The 19,369-nt window shown below is 33.5% G+C and overlaps 1 protein-coding gene across 6 annotated transcripts in view; it reads right to left on the reverse strand.

Moving 5' to 3' along the window:
* Positions 1–19,369, reverse strand: part of LOC132716451 (uncharacterized) — a 59,262-nt gene that overhangs the window by 18,526 nt on the left and 21,367 nt on the right. For 2 of the 6 annotated variants that reach the window (XM_060699735.1, XM_060699737.1), the window contains exon 2: positions 17,367–17,546. In XM_060699735.1, the coding sequence (XP_060555718.1) occupies positions 17,367–17,526 (160 nt within the window). In that variant the 5' untranslated portion in view covers positions 17,527–17,546. Of the gene's footprint in view, positions 1–1,314; positions 1,547–7,115; positions 7,592–11,332; positions 11,565–12,591; positions 12,827–17,366; positions 17,547–19,369 lie in introns of those variants that run through there. The other 4 variants (XM_060699732.1, XM_060699733.1, XM_060699729.1 and 1 more) reach the window with 4 other exon arrangements.

Below are 19,369 nucleotides of genomic sequence, written 5' to 3' on the forward strand. Positions count from 1 at the left end.
TAAACATAATACATAACAATAATGAACTCGGCTTCGATTTTTTCTTTCTTCATATAACAACAGGTCATGTTAGAGTCATACCCCATATTTCATTTTAAAGTAATCACCAAAAGTGTCTTTAATCAAAGTATAATAAAAGTGAACTAGTCTATAATGAAAGGTCTTCAATACGATAAATAAATATGTTACAGTAATTAGTTTCATATGTGATAACAAGCCATGGAAGAGTTTATATATATGGATGTTGTTGGTATTAAAGTGCGAGATACAAGATCCGATATTAATCAGGAGTTCAAATATTGTTCTAGCACAAAATATTATTATGCATCGCAAACATGTCCATACTTAATCACTTAAATTTCTATCAACATTTTTTTTCGAGAACAATTACATAAGAATATCTTAATGATAAATCAATTTTGAAAACAAATTCAAAAGCAAAAGATGGTTCAGCTAATTAAAGCCAATACGTCAAAAAAGGCATTTGATCAGATAATTTAATAATAATAATTTAATAGTGCCCAGTGCAATATGGATTTATATTGTTAAGATAAGATTCCATCTCGTGCAATCAATGTGTTCACTTGATAGTATTTCTAAAATTTCAAACATTTTTTTAATTGTTTAAAAGAGAGGAGAGACATAGAGAGAAATTTATCTAGAGAAAATTGTCTTTAAAGACCCATTATGCCTCAGAAAATATCTCAAAAACTGTTAATTTTGGTATCTTCTAACAGTTTCCAAACATATACTCATTTGCTATATACTTAAACTATCTGTTACACCTAGCTCTGTTGGCAATTTGTATAATTATAGTGAATTAGTATTTTGTATGAAAGTCAAAATACTACTTTGTTTAAAGACACATAACTGCATGTTCAGCGCTACTTTTTTCAGATGTAAACATCTAACATGCTCTTAAAGTCTTAATCCATTATTTAAACATTATTAAAAACATACATACATGTTTGACATTTCTAAAGAATAAAAAAAAGGATCTCTATGGCACAATGTGCTTTTAAGGAAACGACTGGTCTATGTACGGACATCCCATACCACCCAACAAGTTGAGATTGCTAAGCAAGCCCCGGGTTTTCCTAGGATATCGCTTTTCTTTCATAGCCACTAAACTAAGGATAGTTCTCGGAGAGACAAACTCAGTTGAAGAAACTAACTCATAGACCGTAACTAGGTCATATTTTCACAATTTTCGCATTAGTATCAAGACCCTGATTCTTTATAAAATCGACAGAAATCACATGTGTTTTTAGAGAAAACACACACACCAAACAATTAATAAACAATTGAACTTACTTGGTTGATCACCACCACTACTACAAATAGAGTAACCATTGCCTGAAACGCAACCCCTCCAAAGTCCTTGATGTGATTTCACACCACCGACAGACGATGAGATCCAATACGCAGTTGCGAAACCAATTATATGCAAGAGAAAACCGGCTGCAGCCAAACAAAAACTAACTTTTATGAAAACTGATGTTTCGTTAAGACCCATTTTTTTTCACAGATTCACACTTATTTTGCAACGCAAAAAAACCAATGTAATGATCGCTGGACTGATTTGAAATAGAGGCTTGTTTCGATATATCACGTGACACCATAAAGTACCGGGGTATAATGTTTCTCTCGAGTATTTTATTAGGGATGAAAAAGTATAGATGTGTCCAGTGATTGTGGCACATATTGGTCATTTACTGCTTGAAAATAACTTATTCTTTGTACAAATTAAATACATGAAATACATATAAAACCATTATATTTACTTATTATTACTGTAGAAACATGCATTTTATATTTGATTAGACACGATGAAAAAGTACAGATATGACACATAATGGTCATTTTCTGTTTCTGAAACTATCTAGATAATTCTTTATACAAATTAAATCACAAAATACATGCAAAACCATTAAGTTTGACTTGTAATAACACAGTTCTGTGAAAAACCTGAATTTCATATTTAAAGCTTAAGAACTGCTTCAAAACCCCAATCTTGTGCACTCTTGTCAATTTAGCCATTTTACCATGCAAATAAAGGAGATCTGTAGATATTCGATATACATGTAGTTATAAAAATAGCCACTCGATACTTACTTTCATAAATTTTTATGACAATCCATTTCAAGTTATTTTTATTACCTTCTAAAACTCAAGGTCACCTTACCATATATTTCACTGCGCTCGTAAATTGATATAGTTTAACCCCGACTCTGTCAAATTAATATTTATGCCATACCCTGCTTTAAATTTGAAAATTTTCATTGTTTTTTCCCCGTCTGATGCTGGAACTTTCATTATGATTTAATACTTATACTTATGTGTAACTTGGAACACTTATATGTTACCTTCTTGAAATTTTACTATGTAAATACATAATATAAACTACCATTTTTTTAATATTCATATGGATATTTATTTCTTTATCTATACATATTTGTATAGGTCATGTAGAAGCACTACAAAAGTCGCCAAAAGAAATTGCTAATCATCCAAGTTTCTATATACTGAAAACACCATCACTTTTCACACAATCAAAACCAATATAATTTGTAGCGCTAAGAATGCACTGGTCAAGATATTGTCTTTAATTTGGTATGAAAAGTATTGAATACATGGCAAAACATGAAAATAAACTTGTTTGTATACCAATTGTTTTTTGTTTTGTTGTTGTTTTTTGTTGTTTTTTTTTGTTGTTGTTTTTTTGTAATGTTTTTATTTTGCGTTTTCTCATCCTCTCACGATCAAATCATCTTTGAACATATCGCTGGGGACGGGCGATTCTGTGCCATCGACTGAGCAAAGTATTGTTTTCAAATATCGTTTTTGATGATTATGGATAGTGTCTAATTTTTTGCCGCGCGATTTAGTTCCGTATGTTATACGGATTTATTTCCGTTTGTTATACTGATTTAGTTCCGTATATGTTATACTGATTTAGTTTCGTTTGTTATACTGATTAAGTTCCGTCTGTTATAGTGATTTAGTTCCGTATATGTTATACTGATTTAGTTCTGTATGTTTTACGGATTAAGTTGTTTTTTTTATACGGATTGAATTTTAAACTTCGTATGATTCACAATTTTAATTTCCTATGTTTAACGTATCTATTTTCGTATGTTTACGGATTTTTAACGAATTAGGTTTCGGAAGTTTAACGGATTTAGTTTCCTAAGTTATATAGATTTCGTGCCGTATCTTTTACGGATGTCGCCACTGTTTTATTTTTTTTTAATATATCAATACTAATGATTTATTGCTGGTTGAGACTTTCTCGTCACGATATATAAATAAAATCTACTATCATAGAATTTAAGAAACAATATGCAATAAAAGTTCTGGTACAGCATAGTAACCCTTCTACAAAGCTCTGTTAAAATGATGCTTGCTGTATTATAATTTCGTTATAATAAATATTTCTGACAGGTTAAAAGGCCATATATAAAAGGTTGTTTGCAATATAACCCTCGCCTAGCGGCTCGGTTATATTTCCAAAACAACCGTTTACAAAGGGCCATATAACCTGTCAAAATCTTTATAATTAATAATATTAAAACGTCATGATTTTCCAATGAAAAGACGTTGTATAAGCAGTTATAAATCATTAATACCTATATTACTATATATTTAGAGGTTAATACTTGGTTGCTGCTCGCCATTATGCGATAATGGCCCGAAGATGTGCTTAATGTATAACGTCTTAAATACCTACGTCCGAAATACGGCATTTAGACATCGCCGCTAATCTTGGTTGTCGACCTTTCTAAGAAATGGACAAATATCTGTCATACAGTTTAACACTCCGATTAACTTAGAAAAACAAGACGAGTCCAGCAACTACCTCCCTATCTTCTATTTAGATAGAAAGATAAGCTGCTGGTAGGGATTTACAATATACAAAGCTTAGGCAGCACACCACACTAAATGAAGCCGCAGCTTCGAATGGCCAGGGAGGATTTCATGGATATAGTGACTATTGTGGATTTAAATGACTGGTTGTCTTTAAAATGCATTTTCAGCATGAAATTTGTTTTTGTGACATGTAATATGATCATTGGCAAATTCGAAAACATGGTTAGAAATCACATGCTGATAATTATTGATGTCAAGGTCGCCATTGTTTGTAAACATTGCTTTTAAACAGCATGCTCGGTGAAAACAAGTAATTTCACAGGGGGGTACAAACTTTCAGCAATAGCAAAAAATCTACAAGGCCAAGCACCTATTTCTTTGTGATATTTTGCATGCATAGGGAGTTGCTAAAGCAATGACAGAGTTTTTGTAGACCGTATATTTGCAGGTATTTTTGGCTTTTTTGGAAAAGTTGTTCCGGTTAGGTGGTTTCCTGCTTACATTTGTTAGTGCATGATTGAACGAGAAACCAGCTGCAATCGTGCCAATCGCAACTTTTTGGCCCTTTCCTTCACTCTTCGGTTTAATGATTATAGCCGATGTAGTTCCGATTGCAATCGTGACAATTCGGGCGATTCCGTCATACTGCGGAATCAGACGAAGTAATATTACGGAAATCTAAGCTATTTTAGTTACTTCGGTAATCCCAGTTTGTTTATATAAATAGGATTTCTATTTTCACTTGATTACCGTAATAAATTATAAACGAAATTGTTCCGTTTCAATTGTTTTTCAAGACGCAAAAGTTAGTTTCTTTTATAATTGTTTTTGTCTGTATTAGTTTTATACAATCAGGTACGTATATTAACATATATACCTGATACAATAGAGGATGGTTACGTCTCCAAAGGGGGGTCTTGCTTACCAAATCACAGAATATTAGTGCATGATCGAGTTATATTTAGATCTAATGAATGCAGTGAGGTAATCTAAAAATAGCTCATGCACCATGTTAGCGCATCGTATCTGTGGTCGTGTAACATAGTTGATATATGCTTATTAATTGGTACCACGTAACGAAGTATTTTAGTGCATTTACTTGTCCATAAAGATGCTATATAAATGAAATTAGCAACTGCCAAAACGAATGATTTCTCTGGAAATGAAATGTGCACACTTGTTTCCTTTTCAGTATGATAGAATAGTTAGTATTTTTATGATTGATTATTTTCTTTATAAGTTTTATACAATAGAGAATAGATTTCAAATCGTTTTGACAAAAAATATTCGTTTTTACAAAAAAAAAAAAAACTTTATGATATTCAAATACCGTAATTCAAAAAAAATTGTGATAATAAATTGAAACAAAAAAAACAAAACAATTTTAAAGGGTTGGGATGAAGGCACAACTGTGCAAGCCTTTCCTTTTAAAAGGAAACTTTATTTGCCGGAGGGATGAAAAATGTTGTTTTGGGTCTCGGACCACTATAGATTTTTGGCTTTTACGGAATGAATTGGAATTTTTTTAACTGCCTGACTGTTGCACATGGGATGATTTCATTACAGATTTGCAATGGTATGACATATATGCTCTTAACAAAATGTGTTTTCTTTTTCCAGGTTGTGTAGTTTGGGATCAGATTTATCAGACATATTGCTTGTAGGACATTGACGGCAGAAACTTGAACTTTAGTGTGGAGTGCTACCTTTATTCGTTTTAAATCTACCTCTGGATTTTTAATACCTATACAGTATGTTACTTCATAATATAAAATTGGCACTAGATCAAAATGTAATTCTCACAAAAAATGTGAAGAGTAGGATTCTGTATTATCGATAAAAACAACAATAAAACAACATTTTCTTTTATTTATTTTGTGTTGTCTTGTTTTCTAAGTTAATCGGAGTGTTAAACTGTACAGTATGACATATATGTGTTTACATTGATCTTAGAAAGGGCGACAACCAAGATTAGCGGCGATGTCTAAACGCCGTATTTCGGACATAGGTATTAAAGGCGTTAATACTTGGTTGCTGCTCCCATTATGCGATAATGGCCCTCGAGTTCATAATGTCCTTCGTGCCTGCGGCCCTCATGCCATTATGCACATCTTCGGGCTATTATCGCATAATGGCGAGCAGTAACCAAGTATTAACCTCTAAATAATTACGTAATATTGTTAGTGAAAAAATATTATCATATAAAATAGAAAAGGTAAATATGTACAGCAACATAAATAGGAGAGATCTTTCGTATGACAGAGAAGTTTTTGAAGGTGAAATTATTTAGTTCCAAATTTAAAAATTAGTAGCGGGATTAAAATATTTCATGTGGAATGTATTGTAATTCTTGGACTTAAAAAAGCTGAGTTTTTTTGTTGTTTTGTGTTTTACATACATACATACATACATACACACATACGCACGCACGCACGCACGCACCCCCACACACACACACACACACACACACATTCATACATACATACATACATACATACATACATACATACATACATACATACATACATACATACATTCATACATTCATTCATTCGGACAAATCCCAATGATGTGAACCCCATGAAGGTTAGGTTGAGCTGAGAAGCTCCAAGTACCATACAGTAAATCTAGATATAGCCTTGGAATAACACAGACTGACATTGATAAAATCATCAGAAAACTAAGTTGGAGACAACAACTAAAACACCAGTATCTACATGTATGATGGTAAACATTTTAGGCATCAAGAAAATTTAACACCACATATATGTAATTAATTTACATGGAAATTTGATGACATAAATTGAGCCATGTGTCGAAAATATGCATGTTTGAAACTTTCCACTATCGCACTTAAAATTGAAATTTACTTAAGCCTTATGATACTTTGTATCATTGGATATTGATAATTTTCACTGACAAGCACGCAAGCACACAAAAAAACATAAAAAAACAGCAAAAAAATACAACACTATATGTACGTCCTGAAAACATTACCATGTTTACAAGAAATTTGGTATTACTGGTAAGTTATTCAGGAAAGCTTGTTAGCAGGACCAACCTCCGAGAGATGATTAAACATGTGTTAAAAACCATAACAAACAAATATTTCCCACCTAAAAAGACACTTCTCTTCGACGACGGGGAGAGGAACTTTCCCATTCCGTGAAAAAGATTAGAAGTTATGATTGCGCCACATAGTTACATTTTTAAATTTTCAAAAATACAAGGATAAAGACACATACCCGGTCCTGCGGCTTTATAACACTGATCATAATACGATGACCTCCGAGAGATATAGCTGTAACCCTCGTGACAAGACCTCCATAAGCCACCATTCACCGACACATGACGCCGGTGAACATCGTACCCAGAATACGACATCCAATAGGGCGTGGCAAACCCAATTACATCCAGCACAAATCCTATCATCGCCAACACTAGCACAACTTTTATAAGGGTAGATGCTGTAGCGAACGCCATTTTAAAATAAGTTTTAATCTCCAAATTAAACGTTTGTTATTTTTATCCAAAAGTCTGTATATATCTCAGTACATATAGCCGAGAGTGAGGAGGTATAAGAATATAAGTAAGTTGATAGCAATGTGTATCGCTGAAACACTTCCAGGTAAAGAGTAAAGAATCTAGCGGTGGCGTACACAGGTAAACGTCGCGTGAGCATGACTTACACTATACCCCCATTCCCCCTCTACAACCAAAAACCCTAAAAAAGAAAAATTATGAAAAAAAAAATTTATGACTAAAATATTATAAAGGTATTTTACTCTACTTTCATTTTGCATATAAATATCACTAGCATCTCAATTATCAGTGCATATATTTACAAATTTTTCACCAATCTTAACAATCTTGGTGTCAAATCTTAGATAAAATATAATACTCTTTCAGAAAACAACACTGGCACCTTCGCTGATTAATACGTAGCAAGAAATATTCAAGCCCAAACTGTCAACAAATTAAACTCGGAAGAGATCTGATTGCACGGTTTCGGTAAAACTCTCACGGAGTAAAACACACTCAATTCACAGTGAATGAATATTTCTTTGTATATGCGTATTTTAAAATATGATAAAATTAAGTTATTATTTGTAATAATTGTTTCAATCAAAGCATCATATGAAACTATAACGCAAACCTTTTTCCTATATGATCAAATTCTCAATCAAATGAAAGTAAATAGTGTAAGTCATAGCCACGCGACGTTTACCTGTGGTGGCGTGTATGTTGGCAAGGAATGTCTGGGGAAGGGGGAAAAATTGAAAAGTGTATAATAGCCTATTCGCTTATTTAAAATATTGTGGCGTTCGTAGTGCTAAAATATTGATGTTTGGGTGGTAAAAAATAATTGATAATTTTGATGAAATTAACCCCTTGTCTTCTAATGCTGAAATAATTGTGATTGTACTCGAATACGAAATAGAAGAACTACTGGAATGATGAGGACAATGTGATGATGATATGTGGTGGTATTGGTTGTGGTGGTGGTGGTGGTGGTTAGTTATTGTGGTGGTAAGTGGTTTGGTATTGGTTTGTGGTTGGTGGTGGTGGTGGTGTTGGTATTGGTTGGTGGTGGTGGTATTGGTTTGGGTGATGGTATTGGTGGTTGGGTATTGGTTTGGTGTGGTATTTGTATGGTGGTGGTGGTATTGGTTGTGGTGGTGGTATTGGTGGTGGTGGTGGGTGTGTGGTATTGGTTGTGGGTGGTGGTGGTGGTAGTATTGGTGGTTGTTTTGGTGGTGGTGGGTGGTGTGATAACTGAAGCGATATACATTCTTTATGAAGGGGTGCTCTATACAGTGGCATAACTTTACAGTAGTCGAGTTAGTAGATTTAACGAATATCAATCATTAATCCACCAGCATCTGTATATGTGAGTGACCTTAAATTATGGAAAAAATTAAAATATCTCTCGTCAAGTGACCAAAAATAGTACAAAAACATAGTGCATACCATCTTTGCAAAGTCCACTGAAACTGTAATTTTGCACACTCTAAAGAGGAAAGAAAGTATGTCACATACAAAGTATGTCATATACGAAGTATGCCATATACAAAGTATGTCAAATACAAAGTATGTCACATGCAATGTATGTCATATACAAAGAATGTCACATACAAAGTATGTCATATACAAAGTATGTCATATACGAAGTATGCCATATACAAAGTATGTCATAGTACAAAGTATGTCATATACAAAGAATGTCATATACAAAGTATGTCATATACAAAGTAAGTATGTCATATACAAAGTATGTCATATACAAAGTATGTCATATACAAAATTATGTCATATACAAAGTATGTCATACAAATACATGTCCAAAGTATGTCATATACAATGCATGTCATATACAAGTATGTCATATACAAAGTATGTCATATACAAAGTATGTTTCATGCAATGTATGTCATATACAAAGTATTTCGCAAAGTATGTCATATACAATGCATGCCATATACAATGTGTGTCATATACAAAGTACGTCATATACAAAGTATGTTTCATGCAAAGTATGTCATATACAAAGTATGTCATATACAAAGTATGTCATATACAAAGTATGTCATATACAAAGTATGTCATATACAAAGAATGTCATATACAAAGTATGTCATATACAAAGTATGTCATATACAAAGTGTGTCATATACAAAGTACGTCATATACAAAGTATGTCACATGCAAAGTATGTCATATACAAAGTATGTCATATACAAAGTATGTCATATACAAAGTATGTCATATACAAAATATGTCACATGCAAAGTATGTCATATACAAAGTATGTCATATACAATGCATGTCATATACAAAGTATGTCATATACAAAGTATGTCATATACAAAGTATGTCATATACAATGCATGTCATATACAAAGTATGTCATATACAAAGTATGTCATATACAAAGTATGTCATATCCAAAGTATGTCATATACAAAGTATGTCATATACAAAGTATGTCATATACAAAGTATGTCATATACAATGATATAACTTCATAAACATCAGAATTCTTTATCCATGTATTATTTACAAACCATACATATCTAATTACAAGTATTACATTCATGTATTCAAACAAAGGAATGTCTATACCAAATTATGCATTTTTAAAATAATTCACTTAAGTGGTGCACGTGAAAAGGGAAACCGCTTTGCTAATAATGTTTTTATGTCACATGTATTACCACTCAAGATTATTTTTGAAGCACGGATACCCTCTGAGTACTGAACATGTAGGTTATTAGTAAGAGCGCGAAATGGTTTGACAATAGTTGGGATTCGACGCAATACTTTATCCAGAAGCATGTATAGACTTAAGTTAAATAAAACATTATACATTTTAATTATATAATGTCCTATCGAATTTAAAACAAGCACAGTAACCTTTTCTTGTAGCCAAGGTAACAAATCAACAAAGGTGATACCGATTAAAACAAGGTAACAAATCAACAAATGTGATACCGATTAAAACAAGCCTTACAATATGGACGTAAAAATTGTCAATATTTCAGAAACATGCGTGAAAATCTACGCACACTGCCGTTGTTAAGTATGAAAAGCGTTTATTACGATATGTCCAATACTATGTCGATGTGTGCAGACTTCACTAATTTCAATTTTCGAAAGAAAATTCACTAATGAACAAGAAACCTGGCAATGCCACGAAACCAGGTTTTCAATTATCACCATTGTAGATAGATCTGTTGTAGTTGAAATACAAATAAAAGCAACAAACAATGTAAGTATGTGCAATGTAAATCATAAATAATGAATTTTAAAATCTTAAGTAACTGTAACCTTGACCCAAGGGGGCCCAAAAGCCATCCCAAGTGAGGTCTTGATAAAAACATGCTTAACACCAAATTTTATAAAAAATATCTTATTCCGAACTCTAGTTATTGACCGGAAACCTATTTTCTATTTTTAGTAATAGTGACCTGACTGGAAACAGAATTTCTATTTTTAGCAACAATGACCTTGACCTTGACTCTACAGGACCAAAAAGCAGGCACATGAGCTGGCAGTCGTGCAACAACCCAGATAGCTTCTGTTTCATAACTAAATAAAGTTTGGTTAAATGTTGTAGTTGTGATTAAAAGTATATATTACAATAATAATAACACTAATAATTAATAAAAAAACAAAGAGCCATAATTAGGTCAAAACTTATCCAATCGCAAAACCCCAACAATATGCGCCAGGGCACTTGATGACAAAACTTCTGTGAAAGTTTGGTCAAAATCCGTTGAGAAATGTAGGAGGAGTTGCGCACAGAAGAAATTGTTTACGCCCGCATGCCCACCCGCCCGTCCGCCCGCCCGCCGACATACCTCAATCTAATAACCAGTTTTTCCTCCGGAAAACCTGGTTAAAAAGCTTTGTTAAGAAAATCACTCCAATATATCATTATAGTAAGAATTCAATCACTTACTTTGCGTTTCAAATGTAAAACAATATGAGTATATCTCCACTGAAAGATTATCAACAGAGTTGGCACAACTTCTCCACAAGCCTCTAAATTCTTCAACCCTGTTTCCATAGACATCTTCATACTCGAACCTTATCCAATAGTCAGTGGCAAAACCCAACAGGCCAGTAAACAGACCCACCAAAATTAGAACAAAAACTGAACCCACCAAATATGGCATGTTTTATCATATCAATCCAATATGAACATTTTTTTTAAGTATTTTTTCCAGATATTTAATTACAAATATTTATCTCATGTGCATGTGTGCATATATTCATGGCCTGATAATTTGTGGAATAATTGGAATATAATCGTTACAAATTTCTCACATATGCTTTGATGTCAGGAAAAAAAACACATACATATACACATATTTCACGCAATTAACTGTTGAACCATCGTCTACCAATGCGACCTATGCAGAACAAGACCATAGTCGGTACATTTTTAAAAAATGTTCACTAAAATAACGGACGAATGGTTTTGCTTTAAATATTTAGTGAGCGTGGTAAGAGTTAAACCCCTTGGATGTTTGCGACTACGCCACCGCAGCACAAGTTACCGTACAAGTGTTAATAACTTATATCATTCCCGTCATAGCAGACTTATGAAGTTTACTGATATACACGCAACATATAGATCAACAGAAAAGATAGAATGTGTCGATAAAACTAATATGTCCACGAAAGTCAACAGACGCGTGTATACAAACAAAACATTTTTTCAAAAATTGAAAGCATACAATTTTCAGCATGAGCTTATAATTAAACTTAAAAAAGGGAACCAAAAATGATGTCTTATAATCGAGAAAAGAAAATGACAAGCGACAGATGATTCTTAATAACCGTTTTTGCAATCTGGTGGGTAGCAGACGTTACAGTGGCAAAATATCGTCTGCAGTTAATAATAATTTGTACTTCAAGACTGTAGAATAATTATGGTATAGTCTATAATGTTTTCCTATCATTACAATATAAGGAAAGTGGGGAAAGAGAATTAAATTGTCAGCATATAGATATACAAATAGTGTATCTGTATGTGAACCATTCGGAACTCCTAGGCTATTTTTCATAATAACCATATTCGAAATTGGCCGGACAGTTCGAGAAGATACGATTGGGTGAGAACATAATTATTCACGTTGTCCTATGATTTACCTACGTCAATTAACGTCTTTCCTTTGTGGTTAACTGTAATAATTACTACATATATCTACTTACTTCCCCCTCTAGGCCTAAAACATAATGTCCCCGTTTCTTCGCAACCTTTCCACAGTCCAGAATATCCTTTCAAAACAAACGCTGAGATCTCGTGCGTTGCTAAGGGGCCATTAAACCAAAAAGGCGTAAAAAATCCCACTAAATGACACCAAAATCCTATAGCTGTTAAGCCCATAGATAATTGGGCATAAACCGAATCTACTAATATTTTGATACGCATAGTTGTGTCCCTTTTATATACTTAAAAATATATATCTTCAAAAGTGATGAGTCTTAAAAACTTATAATAACATCCTCTGGTGAATCAACTACATGAAAAACGTCATGAAAAACGTACACAAGCACGCACGTAAGTTATAGTTATTCAAAATTCCAAGACAATTATATATTCAAAACATTTTAAAATTATAATTTTCTACATTGAATATAATCCATTTCTTTTAATATTGTCAGAAAAACCTCGTCCTAATCCATAGTGTTGTTAATTTCAAATTTTCTTATTTCCTTTAATTATTTCATCATAATCATCCAATCATTAAACAAAGTCACACATATTATATGTACACACTCATCGTTTAAATTTTACGTGTATATTTCATGTGTCGTTGTTAAAACATATGCAGTATAAAAGGTAATCTGTCATCTTAATGTCGTCTGTCACAGTTGTATTGTCTTCATCATTAATACATGTGTAATTAAACATGGTGAGGCCAAATTACGAAATTACTGTATTGACAGTCCCCCGAAGCTATCTGGCTGTCTTTCAAATTTTCTATTTATTTATTTTTAACCATTTGATATTTTCTGATCTGCGTGGAGCATAAACCGTTCAAGATTTAGGGGGAAATCTTTTTTTTTAAGGAAAGCGAATGTGCGTGTACACCGTGCATATCCAGTAACGCAGGAATGTGCAAATGACGTAAAAGTAACGCCGAATCTGTGCAACGCTATTACAAAAACGAATAACACAGTAAGTAAACGAACCAAAATATTTTATTCTAAATCAAATTTAAAGAAATGAATTAGCGCATACGGCTGCTACGACATTATACTTTAACCAGCATTACAATTTTTATCAGGAATATGTTTACTTCTTTAGATCATTCGTGAGAAAGACAACCTGATCACCGTTTCGAAGGTGACTTTTGTGTTTTCGTCAAATAAATATGTACATAATAATAATAATAATAACAGATTTAAAACATCTTTTTTCATATTCTGTATACCTAAGACATTTTCCAACTACAAGTGTCGTATAATAATAGAAGGAAGCTGGTAAAATAAGTTTTAGCTACTTTAAACGAGATAACCGCCGTTGCGTCAGTGCTTAATTCACGAATTCGGCGTTACCTTGTAACAAGAGGGCCATGATGGCCCTGAAGTCGCTCATCTGTATATAGCGCACCCCCCTGCCCCCCCCCCCCCCAGCAGGGCCAATTTAACCCAAGGGCTTTTATTTGAACAAACTTGGTAGACACCCATAAGAAGATGTTTCAAGCTAAGCTCTAGCTCATTGGGTTTCTTAAAAAAAGATTTTTTAAGTTTTTACTATACACATATAGTTAATAAATGACAGCCCTGGGGCGGGGCCAGTTTTGACCCTAGGGCTTTTATTTGAACAAACTTTGTAGACACTTACTAGAAGATGTTTCGTGCTTAATATCTTAACTCTAGCTATTTGGGTTTTTCAAAGAAGATTTTTAAGTTTTTGCTATACACATACAGTACAGATAAGGAAAATCAATGACCCACCGGGGCGGGGCCAATTTTGACCCCAGGGATTTTATTTGAACACTTGGTAGACACCCATTAGAACATGTTTCATGCTAAATATCTTAGCTCTAGCTCTTTGAGTTCTTTAAAAGAAGATTTTTTAAGTTTTTACTACATGTTTATGCATATAGGGAAAATCAATGACCCCCTGGGGCGGGGCCAGTTTTGACCCCAGGGCTTTTATTTGAACAAACTTGGTAGACACTCATTAGAAGATGTTTCATGCTAAATATCTTAGCTCTAGCTCTTACGGTTTTTTCAAAGAAGATTTTTAATTTTTTGCTATACACATATAAGGAAAATCAATGACCCCCCGGGGCGGGGCCAATTTTGACCCAAGGGCTTTTATTTGAACAAACTTGGTAGACACTCATAAGAAGATGTTTCATGCCAAATATCTTAGCTCTAGCTCTTTGGGTTCTTTAAAAGAAGGTTTTTTAAGTTTTTACTATATGCATATAGGGAAAATCAATGACCCCCTGGGGCGGGGCCAATTTTGACCCCAGGGCTTTTATTTGAGCAAACTTGGTAGACACTCACTAGAAGATGTTTCATGCCAAATATCTAAGCTCTAGCGCTTACGGTTTTTTAAAAGAATATATTTAAAGTTTTTTCTTTCGGTTGCCATGGCAACCAGAGTTCTGCATGGAATTAAATTCTTTGAACAATTTTTAAAGGTGACCACCAAAGGAACATTCCTGTGAAGTTTGGATGAAATTGGCTTAGTGGTTTATGAGGAGATGTCATTTAAAGTAAAAGTTTACGGACGGACGGACGGACGACGGACGGACGCCGGACGAAAAGCGATCACAAAAGCTCACCCTGTCATTTTGTGACAGGTGAGCTAAAAATGGTCTAAATTACGTTTTATCTGCTAGATAAAGTGTAATATGACACGAGTAGATTGGAAAATGTCTCAGGTACACCGAATATAAATCAAAGGGCTGCAAGCTCTGTGGTATTTTCTGATCTTTGCAATCTAAATCATACTGACTATCTGTATGTATTTTCCTATATAAGTTTATTTTTATATACTATAATTCATCTTACGCAGCGACTGCGTTAAGATTTTTTTTTCTATAACAGTTTGAGATTGATACATATGGAATTTTGCATGACTAGAGTTGCATCAAAAATCATTTTTTATGACAGCCACACTTTATCCTTGCATATCGTGGCTACTTCCTTAAAAAAGACACTTCAAAAAAAAGTTGCCTCGACTAGGATTTGAACCTTAGGCCTCTCACACCCTAAACGAGCGCGATACGAGCGCGATACTCCTGCACCACGGTGAAGTAATACGTAATATGTAGCCTGAATAAAAACAAATACATTGTAATTCTAAATTGAGAATTTCCATTTCGTGTTTGTAATCCTTATCAATTTCGAGGTATTTTGTTCACGATAAACCTGTTTAACACTGATAAAAATAATTTAGCGAAAATCTTCTCGCCAAAACAGTCCGACATGTATATATTCCACTACTCGGCAGTCAGATTTATTTGTGTACTACGCCCTGGAGTATTCAGTAATCGACATAGCTAAAAATAGCATTTTCATTGATTAAAATGATACTCATCCGCGAAATTTGTGATTGTAACCTCATATTTCTATTGACTAATCTGAACTTTCAATGCACTGTAATTCGTTAAATGCCTACATTAAAAATCATTCTGTCTTTTAAATTGCTGGTATTTAAGCAGTTTTGAGTGAGAACTACTTTGCGTTGTTAGTTCTGTTAGGAAATTTTGTGTTAGACCGTGGATGTTAGCTATGTATTTTTCAGAAAATACAAAAATAATAAAGTTATATGTACGTTATTGTATTGAAAGATATCAACGAAACTAAAAATCGCCATCAAAAGTCATATCGCCATTTTCACGAATGATCTTGAAAAACAAACATTTTTCATGAAAATAATTTTGATGAGGCTTAAAGTATAATGTCTCAGCAATCATAATATTATGCGCTAACTCATTGCTTCCAATTTAGTGTACAGTAAAAATATTGGTCTATTTACTTATCGCGGTGCTCGTTTTAGCAACTAAATTGCACAATTCTGCGTTACTTTTGCACAATTCCTGCGTTTGCTACAAATTCCTTCGTAACTGGATATGCACTGTGGTGTATAATCAATAAGATATGCATAAAAAAGATTTTTTTCATGAAACATTCTGTGTATGTATTACTCACTAGGATGAGCTTGTAAAATATTTTAAAATTTATGGCAGGATATAAAACACGGACGGTCTTGTCTTTTCTGACACAGACCACAAAAAAGTCCAGTGGTATATGCACTGTGATTATTTCAAATCATTTTTAAAAACGACTTCATTAAAAATGTGATTTCTTAACAAATTTTGTTCATATAATAAGGTTAATCACTATTTTCAAGAGAGAAAAATATGACCTACATCAACATCCACACATAAGTTAGAATGAGCGCAACAAGTTTCATATCTTTACATACAATAAGCATTCACGTATACCAAACATATGTAAACATATGAACATAAACTTGTTAAACAATCTTATAAAAATCACAAATATAAACATGTATTTACGAATTAGTTACGCCATGTACAGCTTATGAATGGTGTAGAAATAAAACAGTTCTCACTCACGATGATCAGACCGTATTAAACCGTATACAGTTCATAAAGTGAACAACAAATTATGCGAGATTTGTCTTTGGTGTTGCAAGAAACATATTGGCGATAACGCATTGTGCATAACATCCACTTCTTTAAAAAAAAAAGTGTGCGTGATTTCAAATATAGCAAAGTGCTTTAAAATTTATAAGCATTTTTCAATCTATGAATTGACGTTCTGTGCCGCCGTCTCTGCATGTGTGCGTGTGTGTGTATGTCAACAACATCTCATCTAGATAAAGATTACTGATATAACCTGTATACGGCGTAACACTACATGTAATAAAACTACATGTATATTAACATCAAGCTCTGTACATGTATCAAAACCTTACAGAGTATCGAACTTACTTGGAAGGTTTGTATAGCCGGAATAGCTCCAAAGACCGGAATGCGAGTAGCCATATTTCGACCAATATTCGGTCACGAACCCTATAAGGTCAAGAAGCAGTCCCACAATAGAGAGAATGAACGTAACTTTAATCAACACCGGTTTCTCGTTGAATCCCATTTTTGTTGATTATTTTCTATCTGAAAATAAACAATGAAAATAGTTTTAAACAATGGAAATAAACATCCAAAAATAGTTTTTCTAATAATAGAAATAAACAATGAAAATAGTTTTAAGCAATGGAAATAAACAATGAAAATAGTTTTTAAAGTGACATTGCTTATGTCTATCCTCGTGTAAATAAACTGAGAAAATAATTGTTTATACACGTGACCAACAGAAATGTCTATTAATATCGTTCATCGTTACTTTCTTCATGTTGTAAGCATTTAACATGCTTTAAAACCGTTACCTAAACATTATATAGTTCGCATTTGCCCTCTAAAAGTTATCCATTTCTTAAAGGCCTATTATGCTTCCGAAATGCTATCAATTTTATGTCTCACATTTTTGGTACCGTCTTACATTATCAAAAAAAAATTACTAATTTGCCATATAAATGAACTTTCTTTGCTTCTTTTGCTTTTCTGACAATTTATATAATTATAGTGAGTTAGTATTTTGTGTGGAAGTCGAAATACTACTCTGTTTACATTTTCCTACCTTTACTACACAATTCTTTGAATTCATTGCTACTTTCGTCGGTATTTAAACATGTAACATGCTCTAAATCCATTATTAAAACATTATTCAACACATGTTTGATATTCTTAAAGAATTCTATACATAAGAATTTCTGAGGCATAATGTGCCTTTAAGCATATCGGACCTTTAATGTTCATGTTGTAAGTAACCCTCAGTGACTAATTAACGCTCAGTGATTAGTTTATGTAGTGAGAAGAGTTCGTGGAGGTGAGTAGCGCCCAGTAAGTAATATATTCATGTTCTTGTTGTGAGACCTGACATGGAGTGAGTAGTGATCTGAGGGCATGTTCATGGGTGTGTAGTGATCTGAGGGCAATGTTCATAGGTATGTAGTGATCTGAGGGCAATGTTCATGGGTGTGTAGTGATCTGAAGGCAATGTTCATGGAGTGAGTAGTGATCTGAGGGCAATGTTCATGGAATGAGTGGTGATCTGAGGGCAATTTTCATGGGTGTGTAGTTATCTGAGGACAATGTTCATGGAGTGAGTAGTGATCTGAGGGCAATGTTCATGGAGTTATTAGTGATCTGAGGGCAATGTTCATGGAGTTATTAGTGATCTAAGGGCAATGTTCATGGAGTGAGTAGTGATCTCTGAATGGAATGTTCATGGAGTGAATTCTGATCTGAGGGCAATGTTCATGGAGTGAGTAGTGATCTGAGGGCAATGTTCATGGAGTGAGTTGTGATCTGAGGGCAATGTACGTGGAGTGAGTGGTGATCTCAGATCAATGTTAATGGAGTGGGTAGTGATCTGAGGGCAATGTTCATGGAGTGAGTAGGGATTTGAGGGCAATGTTCATGTCAGAATATACAAAAATAACCCTTACTGTGTTAGTCACAAAGGAGAACTATTGTCATGAATACTGCAAAATCAGTAACCGATTGCATATAACATGTAAATTATTTCTTAAATTTTGTATCTTTTCACTTTTCTCAAAATACATTTTCCTCAAGGCTGATTTGAAATATTCTTGGCTCATCTGAAGGCGTGCAACTTTAAACCATTCCTTACTACATTATAATCAAACTTTGATTCTTTGAATCCAAGGGTCTCCATTTTAAATATGTTCTTCGGCAAAGAGGCCGATATCCGACTTAACTATAAGTTCAGCTATAATGAAATTTTCAGTTACTATATGGATACTTGACACTTCACAATAAATAAGCATTTTAAAAATATAAAATAAAAATGTCATTTAGCAATAAGATTTTTTCATTAGGTAATAAATGGGTGTAATGAAAGGGAGTACAATGAC

Source organism: Ruditapes philippinarum, unplaced genomic scaffold (assembly GCF_026571515.1).
Source record: "Ruditapes philippinarum isolate M1 unplaced genomic scaffold, ASM2657151v2 ctg937_1_1_1_1, whole genome shotgun sequence".
NCBI lineage: Eukaryota > Metazoa > Mollusca > Bivalvia > Venerida > Veneridae > Ruditapes > Ruditapes philippinarum.